The 20,372-nt window shown below is 42.1% G+C and overlaps 1 protein-coding gene across 1 annotated transcript in view; it reads left to right on the forward strand.

The window, feature by feature from the left end:
- Nucleotides 1-19,095, forward strand: part of LOC126412054 (mitochondrial outer membrane protein SLC25A46-like) — a 42,906-nt gene extending 23,811 nt beyond the window's left edge. The window contains exons 6-8 of the mRNA XM_050081434.1: nt 56-196; nt 1,884-2,001; nt 18,198-19,095. Of these exons, the coding sequence (XP_049937391.1) occupies nt 56-196; nt 1,884-2,001; nt 18,198-18,525 (587 nt within the window). The 3' untranslated portion in view covers nt 18,526-19,095. The remainder of the gene's footprint in view (nt 1-55; nt 197-1,883; nt 2,002-18,197) is intronic.
- Nucleotides 19,096-20,372: the final 1,277 nt, after the last annotated feature.

The following is a 20,372-nucleotide window of genomic DNA, read 5'->3' on the forward strand; positions in this document are numbered from 1 at the left end:
TCATGTGGACTTTAATATTAGCCATAGACATTTATTATTCTGTTTCCATACACAGGTCGCATGCTGCCAGTGTGGGCCCTTGTTGTTCCTACAGTTGCATATGGTCTATTCCGATATTTTTTCACCTTGATTGTACGTGGAACTACTAGCAGGCTGCTGCATATCTCCCACAAATACGAACAGAGAAAACAGGTATGTTGAGTGATTGTGACATTGGAAGTTACGTATTTATGTGTGCAGGTGTGTATTTCTTTGTGGTGTGAGGAAAGGCACCTACTTATCCTATACAATGGGTGGAAGAGAAAAAACTACTAGTTTTGAAATAGCAATTCTTGCAGTTCAGCTTCTTCAGAGTTTGCTTGTGATATCGCTCACCTGTAGCAATAAAGGTTTGACATCAAGATTGCTGTGTATCACATTGCATAGCAGTCACTTATTTTTGAGCAGTAATCATGAAAATGAGCCTGTCTGTAAATTCCATACTGGAAAGTTGCTACTCACCATATAGCGGAGATGCTGAGCCGCAGATAGGCACAACAAAAAACTGTCACAAATAAAGCTTTTGGCCTTCTCTCTCTCTCTCTCTCTCTCTCTGTCTCTCTCTCTCTCTCTCACACACACACACACACACGACTGCAGCCTCAGGCAAAATATTGCTACATTCTATCCTGGATTTTCCATTGTTTGAATTCCACACTGGAGTTGGAAAAAAATGTGAATGTAAATTTGGCAAAATGTATGGAGAAAGTTTACAGAAGAAATTTAAGTGCTTAAAAAAGTGTATAGTGTGTGGATTGCCCCATAGAGGGGAGATGGGCACTACAGTCATGTGCTCAGAGGATAGGCTGTGGTCTTAAATTATCCAAAGAAAGGGTATCAGTACAAGTAAAATTAGTTTCAAATTCTGAAGATATGCTAGAAAGAGCTCTGTTTTATTTGAACTGAAGGAAGTACTGAAACAGTACAGTTTTACAATTTTGCCTCAAAAAGTATCCATGACATTTTGTGGTTCCTCAGTTCCATATAAGGTCATTTGTTAATAATAAATCCATTAAGTATGTCAGCTAATTCATTTTCCATGGTTGCCCACTCTCATCTTTTGAAGAACTTTATACTGCAAAGAAAATTGAAAAATTTAACTGAATGTATGGTACCATAAGTAGAATGTTAACTAAGAAAGATAGGAAACAATGCTGAAGTTCTTCAGTGGCAGAACCAGCAGATTTACACTGTGCTGACATGTAGGTCCTCAATAACAATGACAAAAGTAGAACCCAAGCTTCCAAAATGAGACTCCTTAAATTAGTTGTGGGGATGATAAAGACAGACAGGAAGAGAAATGCAAGTATATGACAGGCACTCAACATTTAAAGCTTAAATGACAAATTTCTTAGAATATTGTCAGAATCAGAAATTTCTTATAGAACACATGAGCAAAGAATGTTTGCCAGAATTGGCCTGTGGGTAAAGGCCTACAGGGTTCCATACAATGTGCATAACGAAGAGAATTCGGAAGTTCTGTCCCCTTGAAGAAGAAGGTGAAGAAGAAGAAGAAGAAGAAACTATGATGATGATCAGTAATACCAATTATATCTTATAAATTTATGTGAACCCTTTAATGTGATTTTCCTGCCATAATATACAAAACTTTGCTTTTCATTCATTCCATTTCTCTCTCCTTTTGTACCCCCCCCCCCCCCCCCCCTTTTCCTCCTGAGGTTTTCAAGCAAAACTAAAGACTAATAACTAATATATCTTCTTTCTTGTGTTTTCTTCTCCATTTGGAAATTGATTAATTGTGTTGATCATCATAAGTTTGTTTCTAAATAACTTTCTTGTGAATTAAATTTGATAACTTAACATTATGCACATATTTTGTGGAGCATTGTCACGGGAAGTGACTACTCAAGCTGCCTCTCAAGACATTGAACTGCATGCTGCACTTTTTGCAGTATTTGCAGCAGATGTTGTCTTCTTCCCTCTGGAAACAATACTACACAGGTTGGTAATTGTAATGAGTATGACATATTGCATACCAGTATAAAGTAATTGGATAGATAAAAAAATCTACTCACCAAGTGGTGGCAGGAGAACACACACACAGAAGGGGAAGGAGAAAATCTGATGATAATGATGGTGCATAGGGCAAGTCTTGCAGCAGGGATGATCACAAGGGTAGAGTCATAGCCTACATTTGTTCGGATGCAGACTCTTTACAGGAATACCCCACCATTCTCACATCAGCCTTTGCTGGACGTAATTACCCCACCGGCCTAGCTCCAAAAAGAGGTTTCCCACACCGTCACATCCATTGCTGGTACTGCTGATCCCTCCAAAAAACAGTTTCGGAGCACACCACTTGACACTCAGTATTATCCCGATCTTGAATGTATTAATTAGCTCTTCGACAGTGCCAGGACTTTGTGCAATCATCTCCTGAAGTGAGATCCATTCTGAGATTTTGCCCATCACACCTAAAAAAAAAACAAACTCCTTGTCAAACCCAATGCTCCTTCTGCACCCATCTCCCTACCCTGTGGCTCCTACCCCCTACCCCTGTGACTATCCCCGCCATGCTGCAAGAATTGCCCTATGCACCCTCCTACAGCCATCTATACCAGCCCTGAACTGACAAAACATATACTATCATAGGGAGAGCCACCTGTGAAATGGTACATCATTTACCAGCAGTTATGTAAACAGTGTTCAGCCCATTACATTGGCATGGCTCCCCCCCCCCCCCCCCCAAGTTATTGGTCAGGATGAATGGGCATAGGCAGAGGGTGTATACCAGCAACACACAATATCCTGTTGCAGAGTATGACCTTGGTGTCTGTTTCACCACACATACCATCTGGATTCTTTTCCCAGACACCAGTTTCTAAGAACTCCACAGGTGGGAACAAATGCTACAACATGTCCTTGGTTCTCGCCACCCACCCGGCCTTAATTTACAGGAATTCCTTCTATCTCAGCATTTCTTCGTGGTAACTACTCCTTTCTTCACTCCATTTTAGTTTTCTACATTTTTCATTTTCTGACCTGTCAATTTTTCGCCGTCCCCCTCCCACCTCTGTTACACACAATGCACCTATTTTTTCGTTCTTATTAACTTGTGCACAATGTTTTAGTTGTAATTTCTGTCTTTCATATTACCATGTCTTCCACCTTTAAGTTCTCATGTTTTCAAATCTCATCCAGTGCAGTCCCCAACAATCAATCTTTCCTTCTCATACTGTCCTGTATGTCTCCCCTGACCCAGGGTTCTGTGTGACTCTTCCAAACTTTACACCTTTTCCTAAACCTCTCCAGTCCTTTTCCTTCACTCCTCTTCCTTCCCCTTCAACTCTTCTGCCGGAAGGAGGAGCCACTGGCTCTGAAAGCCTGCACAAGTTACACTTTGTGTGTGTGTGTGTGTGTGTGTGTGTGTGTGTGTGTGTTTCTTTTTTTCCCCCTCCTGTTGCCCCTTTGCGAGTAGATTTATCTATCCAATTACATTATATTGTCAAAAAATGATTATTTGCAGTGTTATTTTACTTACCATTATAGTTGTTAGTGTAGAACCTAAGTTTCCAGAATTAGTAATGTGCATTTCTTTGTTCTCTCGTGAAAAATATTCACAGTGCAGTCCCAGTGCTCATGTGTCTCCCAGTAAGCAGTCACTCCCACATTTTATTAGTAATTAAAGTATTCCGTTATGGGTGACACACACACACACACACACACACACACACACACACACACACACACACACACACACACACACACAAGAAGAGAAAGGTGCGTAGGTAGCCAAGTACAATAGAACTTTTATTAGTGCTGGGAAAGTACACAATAACGTGAACAGAAACAGATTCCTAGTATAGATGACTTAAAGATTGTCCTGATTCTCTGAAGGATGGTCACTAACAAAATGTGGTTCTGGAAGGTGCAAGTGAGCACTCACTCAGTCTTTCACAGTCGAGAATCATTGCCGTAGGCACAATCATTATAGACTGCACTGTGATGGCCTGATTCTGATATAAAGCATTGCACTCTGAGGAAGAGACTTGGGGCAGTTCTGAAGTATTGGGTGGTTATAACAAAAGTGGAGCTACTCACAGAGGGCCAGTGTGGGATGTGATTTATCGTATTATAGTGAAACTTGGTAGATACTCTTAGGCATTAATGTGGAACCAATTTACAGTGAAAAAAATTGTTCCAATTTTGGCCACTAGTTGCAAATCTGGCATTGTGAATGCAAGAAAGTTGTATAAAAGTGTTTTCATATGTAATGGATTAGGAATGAGGTGTGGGTGGAAAGGTCAAACAAGTGAAAAGGCATAATAGTGGTTTTATTATTAACCATGGGTTACGCAGTTAGGGCAATACGAGCTTCAGAGATGTTAACAAGATGCTGCACCCATAAAACAACATGATTAACTGTTGCTCACAGTAGTTCTGGTGGAATCGTAGCAATGTGTACCTATATACTGGTCTTCAAATCAGGTAGAGACTGAATGTGTCCCCGGTAAACGCATTCTTTTAGGTATCGCATGAGCTAAAAGCCATGTGGATTCAGATCAGGTGATCTTGCAGGCCAGGCATCTATCAAAGCTCTGAAGGTAAAACATTTGTGGAAGGTTGCATTAAGCAGATTTTTCACTGGGCAAGTGTCGAGCAGTTGACCAATCTTTCATGAAAAGCAGGAATCACATGCTGTACAAGGAGGTCTTGGTAACATGCAGATATCACGGTATACCTAACAGTCCCTCTGGGTGCGTTCTCTTTAAGAAAGAACAGACCAAGAATAAAGGTGCTTGTGAATCCACACCACACATTCGTACGGTGAGTGGAATAGTTCTTTGTACACAACACACAGTTTAACAGTATCTCAAATTCTGCAGTTCTGTTCACTGCACCTTGTAGTGTGAAGCGTGCCTCATCACTCCACAGAATATTGCCTGGCCATATGTCATCAACTTCACTCTGTGCGAGAAACTGAAGAGCAAATTCAGAACATTGCTGCATTACGATAAGGTTTCAGTTGTTGCACTGTCTGGGTCTTGTACAGGTACCGTTGTAAAGTAGACTGCAAAACTTTATGTACCGTTGACCATGGTATGGACAATTCTTGTGACACTGCATAAGCGGTAACACTACCTGAGGCACATTCTGCATGGTCAGTTACAGCAACAGCAACCTTATAAGCAACTTCTAGTGGGATAAGATGCCTTCCTCTTCCAAGTGCTGCACAAAGCTCACCCATATTTTTGAATTTCATTATCATCATTTAATGACATTGGGCCTTTCCTTAGACCTTTCAGGTTTCTGGGCCTCACTTTCGACGCCAAATTGTCATGGTTGCCACATCTGCCCTATCTGAAAGCCAGAACCCAGAAGGCACTGAATATCATAAAGTGCCTTACCCCACAGGTTTTGGGGGATTGGACAGGGTGCATCTGATCCAGTTTTTAGGGCTTTTGTACGTTCACAGCTAGACTACAGGTGCACAGTGTGTGGATTGGTGAGGCCTGCTTACCTGAAGATCATTGACGCTGTCCACCATGAGGGGCCTAAGCTGGCCATGGGTGCTAGCAGGACGATCCCCATCCTCAGTCTCTGTGCTGAGGCTGGTAACCACCACTGACAATCCAATGGCAACTCCTCATGATACATCAGACATGTACATTCCTCACAGGTCTGAATTTATCTGGATAGGAGAAGAAAGCCAATGTGATCTCTGTGTGCATACCACGTGGCGTCATTCCAGACATGGAATGTGTCCTTCCAGATGCCATGAAGAGCACAGGGTGCAGCCAACTGCAGGTAGTGGCTCATGTCAATACAAGTGATGTGTGTCGCTTTGGATTAGAAGAGATTCTCTCTGGTTTGAGCAGCTATCAGGAGGAGGCCTCAACTTGGGCCATATGGTGGTGGGAGTTCGGGCTCGGCTAAATAGGTCCGAAGTCCATTAAACGCAGGAGGTGACTAACGGGCAGCAGGGGCTGTGTGGCATGGACTAGGTAGTTTTTTAGGTTAGTCTCTGGGAAACACAAAAAGGGCTTTAGTCTCAAAGAGTGGGGATTGAACACAGGAAGAATGTAGATCTAAGAACCATCGGTATAACAGTCGTAAAATGTCATAGCTGTGTTGGGAAAGAACCAGAGCTCCAAGCGCTAATAGAAAGCAGTGATGCTCAAATCGTTACAGGAACTGAAAGCTGGCTAAAGCCAGAGATAAGTTCAGCCGAAATTTTGCGAAGGACCTAATGGCGTTCAGAAAGGATAGTCTGATCACAGTTGGTGATGGTGCGTTTGTTGCTGTTAGTAGTAGTAGTAGTAGTAGTAGTAGTAGTAGTAGTAGTTAATATCATAGCGAAATTGAAGTAGATAGTTCCTTAGTTCCTATGAGTTAGTATAGGTAGCAATCATTCTTTGCAACTGGAATGGAATACTAATTGGATCCTTTTACCGACCTCCAGATGATAAAATTGCTGAATGGTTCAAAGAAATTTCAAACATGCACCCAACTTGTACAATTATAGTTGGTGGTGACTTAAAGTTATCCTCGATATATTGGTGAAAATACTTCTTTAAATCTGGAGGTACGCATAAAACATCATCCGAAATTGTGCTAAATGCATTCTCTGAAAATTATTCCAAGCAATTAGTTAATGAGCCCACTCGAATAGTAAATGTTTGCGAAAACACACTTGACTTCTTAGCAACAATTAACCCTGATCTAATAATGAGCATAAAAATTACAGGAATTAACAAAAATATGCCTATTAAAAAAGAACAAATAAAAGTTTGCTTGGCACCTTCCTGAGAGACAATCTCCACTCCTTCCACATTAACAATGCAAGTGTAGACCAGATGTGGCTTGAATTCAAAGAAATAGTACCAACAGCAATTGAGAGATTTATACCAAATAAATTAACAAATGACGTAGCTGAATCCCCCCTCCCCCCCTGGGTACAGAAAACAGGTCAAAACACTGTTGCAGAAACAACGAAAAAAGCATGCCAAATTTAAACAAATGCAAAATCCCCAACGTTGGCAATCTTTCACAGAAGCTCGAAATTAAGCACAGACTTCAATGCAAGATGCTTACAATAGTTTCCACAATGAAACTTTGTCTTGAAACCTGGCAGAAAAATTCTGGTTGTATGTAAAGTATGCTAGGAGCAAGATACAGTCAATTACTTCTCTGCGCAATAGCAATGGAAATACTGTCGATGGCAGTGCTGTTAAAGCAGAGTTACTGAACGAAGCCTTCTGAAATTCCTTCACCAAAGATGAAGTAAATATTCAAGAATTCGAATCAAGAACCGCTGCCAACTGAGTAACTTAGAAGTAGATATCCTCAGAGCTGTGAAGCACTTAATAAAAGCAAGTCTTCCAGTCCAAACTGTATACCAGTTAGGTTGCTTTCAGAGTATGCTGATGGAATAGCTCCATACCTAACAGACACATACAACCACTCGTTCAATGAAAGATCCATACCCAAAGACTGGAAAGTAGCACAAGTCACTCCAGTATTCAAGAAAGGCAATAGGATTAATCCAGTAAGTTACAGGCCTGTATCATTAACATCTATAAGCAACAGTATTTTGGAACATGTTGTGTTCAAACATTGTGAATTGCCTTGAAGAGAATGGTCTATTGACACACAGTCAACACCGATTTAGAAAACATGCTTCTTGTTAAGCAGCTGTCTTAGGTTGTATGCAGATGAGGCTATCATGTATTGTCTAGTAAAGTCATCAGAAAATCAAAATAAATTGCAAAAGTATTTACAAAAGCTATCTGTATGGTGTGAAATTTGACCCTAAACAATGGAAAACGTGAGGTCATCCACATAATGCTACTCCTGTTTTTTAGCTGTCCTGTCCTCTGTCAATTGGGATTAACATGTAGCCATTTTTAACTCTTCTCTTTGTCCTTCGTGTTCTACAGCTTTGACATGGATGCATATGACCCTAGTTGTTTTTGTGCCCCCCCCCCCCCCCCAAAAAAAGAGAGAGAGAGAGAGAGAGAGAGAGAGAGAGAGAGAGAGAGAGAATCCATTAAAGTTTGGAAGGTAGGAGACGAGGTACTGGCAGAAGTAAAGCTGTGAGAGCGGGGCGTGACTCATGCTTGGGTAGCTCAGTTGGTAGAGCACTTGTCCCGCGAAAGTCAAAGGTCCTGAGTTCGAGTCTCGGTCCAGCACACAGTTTTAATCTGCCAGGAAGTTTCAGAATCCGTTAAACTTCAGTTACTCGATAAATCAATCAAATCTAAGATTCAACTAAATACCTAGGAATTACAATTATGAACAACTTAAATTGAAAAAAGCATATCGAAAATTTTGTGGGAAGGTGAATCAAAGACTGTGATTTTTAGGCAGAGCACTTAAAAGATGCAACAGACCTACTAAAGGGACTGCCTACACTACACTTGTCCATCCTCTTTAGAAGTTCTTCTGTGTCATGTGGGATTCTTACCAGATAAGATTAATGGAGTGCATTGAGAAAGTTCTGAGAACAGCGTGTTTTTTCATTATTGTCAACTAGAGGGGAGAGTGTCACAGACACAATACAGGATTTGGGTGGACATCATTGAAACAAAGGCATTTCTTGTTGCGGCAGGATTTTATCACAAATTTAAATCATCAGCTTTCTCTTCCAAATCCGAAAATATTTTGTTGAGGCCAACCTACGTAGGGAGAAATGATCATCATACTAAAATAAGGGAAGTCAGAGTTTTCATGGAAAGATATGGGTGTCTGCTTTTTCCACACACTGCTTGAGAGTGGAATAATAGAGAATTATTGTGAAGGTGATTCGACAAACTCTCTGATAGCCATTTAAGTGTGATTTGTAGAGTATCGATATAGATGCATGTAGATGTAGATATAGATATCATATTGGTGCTCATCTGCCTCTGGAATGCCTTTTCTTCAATTGTTCATGAGCAACAAGGCTTTTTTGGATCCATGTACAGCATGTGCTGTAATCACTTGGTGTGAGACAAGTCCAACTGCAAATCCAGGGTTTTAACAATCTGTCACCCTGGTTACTGCAGAGGCTCAGGGTAATTTTAGATTTAGTGCAGTAGCAGGAGAGGTTGCACTCCTGCATATTTTTTAATACATTATTTAAGGACATTTTAACTGAGCGCCACAACTCTACAGCTGTCTTTATGAGTGAGCCAAAACAGGACGACTCTGTTGGTTCCTCTTTTGTTTTCCCTGATTGTGTCCTAAAGCTCACACTTTTACTGTCTTTGATGCAGAATTATGAGCAAAACTAAATGCAATCTTCTAGGCACAGGAGCAGGTGACACATGATTTGAGTGCTAAATTTCTTGTATGTTCCAATTCTCTGAGTGCCCTTCACTATCTACAATGCTTGTATGCAGCAGATGAAGTAATCCAGAATATCTAGGGTGCCCTCCTCCAACTACGACGACTGGGAAAGGAGGTGTCTCTTCTGGGTACCAGGGCAGAGTTAGCAGCCATGGAGCAGTGTCATTGTCCTCAGTTGTTTCAGTGTGCCATCCCCCTGCGGGCTGTCACCTCACTGTTGAGATATGGCCATGTCTTGATGGGAGGACGAGTGGTTGGAAATGACAAACAATAAGCTCTGTCTAGTAAAGCCCACAACACAGCCATGATGTACCTCTTTCTAGCAATGTCTATAGGTCGAGGCCCTCCTTACTCTTCCTTGCATAGGCCACAGCCCTATAATGCGAAACTTCTTGCTCCAGCAAGAGAATTCTCCAGTGTATGGTGCTTGTGACATACTGATCACTGTGTGCCACATTTTACTACACTATGTTTTATTTTCTGACCAGAGGGCAGCAGCAGGATTGCCTTGTATTTAAGTAACATTCAAATGAGTTGGTGAGAGTTTTGATGTTATTTGATTTGTCCAACTTGTTTCCTAAAATTTTAGGGCAATGTTCTTAATATGTTAGCAGGGTGACTGGAAATTTTTTGTGAGTGGTCAGCCACAGACATTTCCCTGTGACTTTCTTTCAGATCTACTGTGGTTTTACTTCTGTTTTAATCCCATGTACAGCACCTTTCTCCCTTTCTCTGTTGTCTTAAGGTGCGTGTGACAGTGATTATGTGGGTCAATACGAGTGAGGTGAGAGTGAGTAAAGTTTGAAATCTGACACCCACTGTGCCCTTTGATGCTTTTTTTGTGTGCTTGCAATAATATTCTGTGTAACACACATTCTCTCAGCATTTTCCTGCTCTTGGAGGATGTGATGGCCAGCAAGATTGTAATAAATTGAGTGCCAAACCCAGAGCTTTGTTTAAAATGAAATCTCCATTCCTACTGATTAGGTTTTCAAACATCAGAGGAAAAATGGTCATTGGGAGTCGAACTCACAATCATTCATATATAGAGGTGTGATACCAACAATAGTTGGCAGTCTGGCTGGACACCAGGTTGCAATTGCACACAACACCTCAACTTGCAGCACATAAAGATGACTGAGTTGTTCAACAAAATATTTTGTGACATGTAACAGGTCACTGGGTAATGCATCATTCCCAGGCTCGGGTTGACAGGTAGGGCTCTCATGTCCCCGCTGGTAAATGCCAGGCCCAGGGAGGGGTGATTGCCTGAGGTGCTACCTTCCTAAATTGCCAATTGGTCACTTTGTCAGGTGTTTGGAAGGTGTGAACAAACACCTAAGATAGGTGTGTTCTACTGTATGGCACCTACAGTAGTGTTCTTGCTACATCTTGCTCCACGAAGGATGTGGCCGTGCAGATGTGTTATCTCAAATTTAGCACTGCGGTTGTGAAATCGGCCAGCATCATGGTAGTGACCCCATCTCCTCCTCCAGATGAGCAACAAGCCATTAGACTTTCGCCTCACGGGGCGAAGTCACTTGCTACACAACCGGCCGGCCGGAAAGATCAGAAGAAATACTCCCGCAAAGACGTTCTACGTCCCTCCAGCCAAAAAAATCTGTCTTCCTCTGCCAACTGGAAAGGCTCCAAGAAGTCAAACAAAGGGAAACGGTCTTCTCCTTCGCCAACTCAGAGATCCTCTTCGATGGTGTCACTACGTGATACCCTCGCCTGCCCAACCTGTGTGTTGCTGGTGCACACCACCGACCATTTTTCTGCCGTGTAGTATGCGGACCGATAGAAGGGGAATGCCGATACCTCTGTAGAATTTGTGGACCAGGATCCACCAGCCTCTGTGCCCGGTAGCAGTGAGTTTTTAAGGCTGGCACACAGCAGCCGCCCCCGAGGTGACGCCCCTACATTTTTTCCTCGGCATGACTGTCCTTCAGTAGAACATTTGTGGCCTTCAATCTGACAAAGAGGACTTACAGCTGCTCTTAGACTCACAGCGTCCACTTGTACTCTGCCTCCAGGAAATAAAATTGTGTCCTCACAATGACTTTGAATTCTTACATTCTTCCCTGTCTGCTTTGCCATGCCCCTGAGAACAGCATTCCATGTCGTGGGGGAATCGTGCTCCTATTCTGGGATGATGTTCATAGTCAACCTATCTCCCTAACTACATGGCTCCAAGCTGTTGCAGTCCGGATTTTCCTTCCTCACTTGACCTTTTCCCTTTGTACATCCCTCTGTCATTTGGTGTCACCAGGGCAGACTTCCTCCAGCTTGTTGGGAAATTCCCTCACTTTAATGTGCACCATCCCTTTTGGGCCTCACCCAGAACCTGTCAGAGAGGTACCTTCTTGGCTGACTTCCTCAGTCACCTTAACCTCATCTGCCTTAATATGGGAATACCCATGTTCCTTTCAGACTTCACTTACACCTGTTCCCACTTGGACCTCTCCTTCTGCACTGCCCAGCTTGCCCATCATCTCAAGTGGTTTGTTCTCTCTAACATGTCCTCAAGCAACCATTTCCCGTGTGCTATCCGATTTCTGACTCGCGCCCCATCTACATGCACACCCAAGGCTGAATGGAGGCTTTACTCCTTCCTGGTGGCAAGGCTTTACTCCTCCTTGGTGATCTTCGCCGAACAACATTTCCCCAGTTGTGTTGGTCAGGTAGAATATCATACAAACGTTATCCTTACCACTGCAGAATGTCCCATTCTCACCTTCCTCTATCCCACGGCGTGTCCAGTCCCTTGGTGGACTGAGGCATGCCACAACACAGTTCGCATGCGGAGATGTGCTCTCCACATACTTAACTGTCATCCTATGATGGCAAACTACATTCTTTACAAACAGTTGAATGCACAGTGTCACCACATTCTTCGGGATAGCAGAAAAGCAAGCTGGATTTCCTTTACTGGTTCTTTTAACAGCCCCACTCCTTCTTCCATCGGCTGGCCAAGTTCTGACAACTGTTTGGGACCAAGATCCATTCCCCAATTTCCGGCCTGACAGCAGCAGGTGATGTAACGGACCCTCCTACCATCTCCAACACCTTGGGCCCCTATTTTGCAGAGATTTTGAGCTCCAACCACTATCACCGTGCCTTCCCCCATCGGAAGCAAGTGGAGAAGGCTCAGGCGATACCCTTCTCTTCTCAGAATCGTGGGTGCTACAGTGCTACCGTGCTACCTTTACCACGAGGGAGCTAGCTCACACTCTCACTTCATCCCAATCCTCCACCCCAAGTGTCAGACGGTGTTCACATTCAGATGTTGCAGAACCTTTCTCTTTTCGGCTAGCACTTTCTCCTTCATACATACAGTCACATCTGGGCAGAGGGCACATTTCCCCGACACTGGCGTGAAGCTGCTGTCATACCCATACCCAAGCCTGGCAAGGACAAACACCTTCCTTCTGGCCACTGCCCCATTCCTCTCATCAGCTGTACTTGCAAGGAAATGGAACATGATTCATGCCCGGCTGGTGTAGTGGCTCAAGTCTTGCAATTTACTAACCACTGCATAGGATGAATTTCGAGCATGCCATTCTGCAGTTTACCATCTTGTCACCTTGTCAACCCATGTCATGAATGTATTTCTGTGGAAATCTCAAACTGTGGCTGTGTTTTTTTTATTTGGAGAAAGCCTACGACACCTGCTGGAGGACTGTGGCATCCTCTGTACTCTCAACATGTGGGGCTTCTGAGGCCGATGCCCCATTTCTTTCAGGAGTTTTTAAAAGACTGAGTTTTCAACGTATGTGCGGGTCCTCCCTTGTTGGACACCTTTATCCATGAAAACGATGTGCATCAAGGTTCTGTCCTGAGCGTCATCCTCTTTGCTGTCACCATTAAACTTACAATGGCCTGTCACCCGTTGGGCATCTCCAACTCCCTTTTCATTGACGGTTTTGCGATCTATTGCAGTTCTCTACTGATTTGTTTCCTTGAGCAGCGTTTTCAGCAATGTCTCGATCATCTTTACTCGTGGTGTATCGACAATGGCTTTCACTTGTCCACTGACAAAACCATTTGTATGAATTTCTGGTGGCACAATTGTTTTTTTCCACCATCTTTACATCCTGGGCCTGTTGCTCTTCCATTTGTTAAAACTATGATTTTCGTGGGGCTAATAGTCAATAGGAAACTTTCTTGGTTCTTCCGTGTGTCTTACCTGGCCACCCACTGTATGCAGTCCCTCAATGTCCTGTGTGTCCTCAGCAGCACTTCCTAGGAAGCAAATCGGACCACCCTCCTCCGTTTGTATCAGTCTCTTGTCCATTCAAAACTAGACTATGGGTGTTTCGTTTATGCATCTGCACGTCTGTAACTCTTACGCAGTTTCAATATTATCCACCATTGTGGCATCCGTTTGGCCACTGGCACCTTTTACACTAGCCCACTTGAGAGTCTGTATGTCAAAGCAGCCAAACTATTACGGTCATACTGCTGTGACTTCCTGCTCGACAGATACAAATGCCTGGCCACCCATGCTATGCCTCCTCCTTCGATTACTTCTTTGACCACCAGTATGGGGTGCGTTCCTCTTCTCTGTTACCTTCTGGAGCTTGCTTTCGGCTCTTGCTCCAGCAGCTTAACTTCGCGCCACATGCCACTTTTCCTTCACCACCTTACTTCATGCAGTGGCCTGCGTTCACTTTGGCCTTCATTCGCTTCCTAAAGACACTACTTCTAGTACCTCCCCCCGTGGAAGTCGAACACACGCCAGAAGAAATGGACGTGGCCAGCCCATAGAGGGATCCGCGTCCGCGGCGGCTCTTCGGCGCAGCAGCTCTCGCGCAGCGAGGGCGCCACCGCTACACCACGTGCAGACCGCGGCCAATAGCCACTCCCTCCAGTTTCGTATATAGGGACCCGCTCTGCCCTAGTCCAGTCAGTCTGGTACTCACTCTGGATTGCGTCTCTATCTTGGCGGTACTGCATTCTGGTCGTTGCTCGTTGTTGACATTCGCCTGGCTCTCGTTCCGAGTGGATTTACTGTTGGTGTTTGGTGTTGTGGTTTCCACAAGCCTCCGTTGTTTATCTCTTCCTTGTTGTGTCGGTCATAGTAGATCGTTGTCGGTTGTCGTCAGTTGTCGTCCGACTCGTCCTTGTGTTTACCCGGTGGTGCATGCTCCACCGCCGGCGGCTTCACTGCCCGGCGGCTCCGATCCGCAGCCCAAGGCGTTCCTGTGGTTGGTTTGGTTACTACCCTACTCCAGCCTCACTCTATCGCTGTGAGTTCCATGACCTTCACATGGAACTTCGTGATAGTATGTTTGTGTACACTGATGGCTCTCAGACTGATTGTGGTGTCACATGTGCCTTTATCGTTGGCACCAACATTTTTTGGTATCGGCTTCGGGACCATTGCCCAGTATTTGCAGTAGAGCTCTTCTCCCTGTATCAGCCCACGCAGTACATCCGGCGACACAGGCTTTTCAATTGCGTCATCTGCTCAGAATCTCTCAGTGCCCTTCAGTGCCTCAGTGTGCTGTGCACCATCCACCCCTTAGTGCAACGCATCCAGAAGAGCTGTCACTTGCTCACTATTGATCAAGTCACTGTGATGTTTATATGCATTCCTGGTCACGTCGGTCTGACGGGAACTGAAGCCGCTGACGCTGCTGCCAAGGCTGCAGTCCTCGTACCTTGGCCTGCTAGTTCTTCCATACCCTCTGATGATCTCTGTGTTGCTGGCTGTCACTTTGGCACCACCACTGGTCCTCCGTGCATGGGAACAAGCTCTGGGGGATTAAGCCTCTCCAATCATCTTGGATGACCTCCTCTCGGCTCTCTCGCCACGAGGAGATCATTTTAGCTAGAATGCGTATTGGCCACTGTCTTTTTTAGCCATTGTCATTTTTTAAGTGGTGCTCCCCCTCCACCATGTGCTCATTGCCCTCAACCTCTGACAGTTCACCTTCTCCTGACAGAATGCCCTTTTTTTCTTAATCACTTACATTCTCATTTATGTTTGCCGTATGAGTTATCGGCCATTTTAGCAAAGGACGCGCGGGCTGTCAACCGCAGTTTACTTTTTGTCCATTGTAGCAATATGGTGAAAGAAATTTAATCTTTAGTTAGGACCTCCATTTGTCGATGGCATGTTTTAAGGACCTTTCTCAAAGTCCTTGTTTTTAGTTGTCTTTCCTTCCATCTTTTTTAAGTCGTTTTTTTCTTAGCGTTCTATGGTTCTGACATGGGCTTAGTTGTTTTTTTGCCCTGGGGGCCAAACTGTACAATAACCCTGCCTTCGGTGTGGGGTGGTGGTGGGGTAGGTGGACTGATGTGGCCTGTTGTGGGATTGGGAACCACTGAGGACTACAGCGGGTTCAGATTGTGAAGAAAAATCTATTGTATCTCTTAGGAAGGTCTGGTTACTTGTAAAATCAATGAGTTGCGCCAAAGCTTTCATAGGTCTACCTGGTGTTGAGACTGAAGCTGGTAGACAGAAAGCAGAAATTCATATTTAAAAAGGTATTTATGCATGATACTACTGTATCAATATTTGACCAACACGTAGACTCACAAATAAAGAGATATTGACAATATGCACCTCCAGGATTGGGGGAAAAAAGAAACTGTTTAAAGTGAACTAGGCACCAATCCTTGATGGAATTCCAATTAAATCTCACATTGAATACGCTGCAGAATCAGTCTCTTCCACAGGTCACATTTAACAAGAATCTCTTGCACAGCAAACGGTCTCACATCAAAAGGGGGATGGGGAGGGATTATAAAAGATCAGATGCACAGAATTATAGATACCAATCAGTAGCAGAATCCTAGAGCATACACTGAGTGAAGGTTACATCCCAGGAGGGAGACAAACTTGTCTCAAAGAATCAACAAAGATTCGAGAACAGCACACATTTGAAACACAGCTTGCTTTATTCATACACAACGTTTTGCAAAAAATTGATTCTGGTAAATACATAAATTCCATCTATGCATATTTCTGAAAGGCATTCAACACTTATCCTGTCATCAGATATTAACCAAGATACAATCATATGGAGTATCCTCAGACATACAGTTGGCTCGTTGAATTTTTTTACTAGTGGAACACAGTGTGTTCTACTGTATGGAAAATGCTCAGCAGAAATGAAGGAAAGGTCAAGTGTACACCAAAGAATTGTAACAGGATCTCTAATGTTCTCAATATACAAAAATGAATTATCATATAGGATCAGTGGTGCTGTAAGTTAGTTCACCAGTGATGCTATTGTCCGCAGGAAAGTATTGGCATGGGTTGATCATAAGGAAGTGCAGAAAGAATTGGACCTCTCTTGATATGTTGTAAATGCAATTTAATGCTCTCTTTAGGTGTGGACAAATGTATGATGACGCCTATAACAAAGAGAAGGAACATGGTAGTGTCTGATTCCAAGATCAGTGTTGTACATGTTGAGCACGTCAGATTATGTAAGTATTTACGGATGATACCAAGAAGCGATACAAAATGAGTCAGTCTGGTAAAATCGGTATTAGGGAAGGTGAGTGGAAGATTTTGCAAGATTTCTATATGAAAATGCAATAGAAATGTTTTGCAAACTTAAATGGGAATTCTTTTAAGAAAGTCTATCTAGTCCTCACAAAACCTTGTTAGATAAATTTAGAGAACCTGTATTTGAAGGAGGTCAGATCCTGAATTATCTTTGGATAACTCAGTTGGTTGAGCACTTCTGTGAACATATGAATTGCTTGCGAAAGGCAAAGGTTCCAGATTCAAGGCCTAGTCAGGCACGCAGTTTTGTTTTGCTGGGAAGTTCCAAACCAGCAAACACTCTGCTGCAGAATGAAACCTCATCCTGGAAATAATGATATTAGCATGCTTAAAGTTTGTCAGGTATTAGTCTTAGACTCTTTCACTTTATAGACATGTTTTTCCCACTTTTATTCAAGCTTATTTGTTATCTAGTTGATTTTTAAACAGTAATTTGCCTCCCACTGCAAATCTTGCCACTGCAACAATCATCAGCCTTGCTAACATCTTTTGTGACTATCACCCTTCCACAGCTCTTCCATTCATAGGAGTGTAAAATGTGTAACTAATGTCAGACTCAGCTCTCTTTGACATGCAGACTTAACAGTTCCTTTCAGTTTGATGCTAATTACTGTGAAACTTGTAGAATTCCTAATTATGGTGTATTATTTGTATATTGTCAAGATCTTTTTATGTAGTTCCACCCTCTATTAAGTGACTAACGGATTTTCTCCACACTGTTAATTTACCTTTCCCTTTAGTCATATTTAGCTATTGACCAAAGAGCTTCTCATTCTAAAAACTTGAGTTGTTATTTACTTGTTGTTGTTGTGATGCCATTTATTCTTACAATGAATGAATAAATTTTGCACTCCATTTGTATGTCCTCACTTGTTAACTTGGAAGCTACTTTATACAAGTATCACACATTTATTGCACCTTTAAAGTTTAATGAAATTTAATTAGCAATTAGGAATAGCAGCAAGTAGCGTGTAACATAAAAGTTAGTAGTATACGTGAGTCGGGAACCGCGCGACTGCTACGGTCGCAGGTTCGAATCCTGCCTCGGGCATGGATGTGTGTGATGTCCTTAGGTTAGTTAGGTTTAAGTAGTTCTAAGTTCTAGGGGACTGATGACCTCAGCTGTTAAGTCCCATAGTACTCAGAGCCATTTGAACCATTTTTAGTATACGTGATACTGAGACTCATTTATAAGGCATAATACACTTTTACAGAATGAGTCACTACATTTACATGCTTATGTAAGAAGAGGATGGACTCTGTGGCAGATTCTGTACCAGGAACTGCACTCTGGAAAGGGAATATGGAATAGGCTTTGTTTTTCTTTCTTTTTCATTCGCAGGTTGCACCTACAAGGCACTAGAACTATTATTGACAATCTAGATACGGGCTTGGAGGTGATGCCAATACTAACAAATTATGAAGGAGCTGCTGACTGCTATCGTGCGACCCTGGAACAAGAAGGCACAATCGGTCTTTACAAGGGCTTTGGTGCCTTGTTACTGCAGTATGCTGCACACCTTGCCGTTGTGCGTCTGACGAAGATCACACTCACGAGGCTCTCTGTTTTATTCCCTCGTCAGCCCCCAAGACAGTCCCCACCTCCAGAAAATCCTGTCACAACGGGACGAGGTTCATCTCACAGTTATGCGGGGTCCTTCAGACAATGATTAATAAAAGAAATAGTTAAAGATTTTGTACTGCAGCAAGTTGTACTGTTTGTACTTTGATTATTGTACATACAAAAGTGTTTTGTAAATAGCTGTTACAACAATCATTGTATTTGTTGCCCATTTCAATATTATTTACAGGATTCCTCATCAAGTTTTGGTATCCTTAGAACATGGCCCTCCCATGTTGATTAAGATAACACTTGTATGTGACCATTGTGTGCAGCAGAAAAATGATGATCATGTAAAAATGCAAAGTCTTGCACTGATGAAATTTAATATAATATTGTTCGGCTTCCAGTCACATGTAGTTGATAAACCTGCATAATCTTACAGTATCATTCTCATCAATTACTGTAAAATAGTTGTGATTGACTGTCGTGTCATTGACAGCAATGTCTTTGTGTAAAGTTGCTACCAGCATATCACAACCTATAGCAATATCTGTATAAGGAAATACCAAAAACTACATGAGAGCTGGTTGCTATCACGTTGACAATAGTTGGTGTGTATGGCCATAAAGAAAGAATTTAATGCAACTGGAAGCCCAAGATAATTATATGAAAATGAAAATGATTTGGGAAAAAAACCACATACAATGCTGAGAGAGAGAGAGGATATTATGCCAGGAACTTTTTTACTGTTTCAGAATTCTCATATTATTGAATTGTCTGATTGATCCAATAACTGAATATGTACACAGTTTGTAAATAGATACAGAAAAGATTTTTTTTTAATTATATAGTTGGAATGTTAGCTGGCATGAACATGATATGTACATTTGTCTTATACCAATTCATGAAAGGAGAGGAATTAATTTCAGTTTGTTATGGTCTGTGTATGTTTTCAGAGTCACATTTTACAGCTCCTCATATTGTAAGATAATGGTGAATTCTGTTGTTATTTTTAATACTAGCAGACTTTTCACAAGGGTGTTGTTTTTTTAGTGTTAAAATAGTCATTGTCAGGCAAGTATATAAAGGTTAATTTGTTTGCTCCAGGAGCATTTTTACTGCAGTATTTGAATTACATTCAACTTGTCATTGTTATCTGTCACACATTCTGTTTGGTCCATTATAAAGGATTATAATTAAAATATTAAGATGGTTATTTTGATAAAAATTAATTTTCAGATACAATGTAGCAATAATTTTCAATTTATTTGGTTAATTTTATTCATGTGAACCATAGATTGTGGAAGGATGTTATTGTACGCAATACTGTCAAAGTAACATCAGTTAGTCTAGTCAAGCTATGTGACTCCATATTAAAGCAGTTGCATTCCAATCATGTCTATGAAAAAACTAAATTGAAAAGCTTACTTGTGATATTTACTAGTCGTAAATGAAGTGGTATTCTGTATGGAACTGTACTTGTTGAAGTTTGACATGTTATTTAATAAAATTCTTATTTTGTTGTAAAATATTTTAATGAAAAGACATTGCAACACACACACACACACACACACACACACACACACACACACACAGAGAGAGAGAGAGAGAGAGAGAGAGAGAGAGAGAGAGAGAGAGAGAGAGAGAGAGAACTTCCTCCCAGAGCTGTGTGTAATATTGCCATGAATAGTTATTGTAGATCATTTCATTTATTTTTATTCTTGCTGATTAATGTTATAAATAGATAAATCTGCAGCATTACCTGAAGCTCTGCTGCACATATTGAAGCTGTATAATAATTTATATGTAACCATTCAGTGAGTCAGATTGGAATGAAATATTTCTGCAATATTTTTTTCTTTTCCAAGGCAGAGAGAGAGCTTTCAGTTCTGCTTCTTGCTTGATGAATACTGATGGTCAGATAATCTAGTGATCTTGAGGAAAGTGACCATA

This window comes from Schistocerca serialis, chromosome 7 (assembly GCF_023864345.2).
Source record: "Schistocerca serialis cubense isolate TAMUIC-IGC-003099 chromosome 7, iqSchSeri2.2, whole genome shotgun sequence".
NCBI classification, from domain to species: Eukaryota; Metazoa; Arthropoda; class Insecta; order Orthoptera; family Acrididae; genus Schistocerca; species Schistocerca serialis.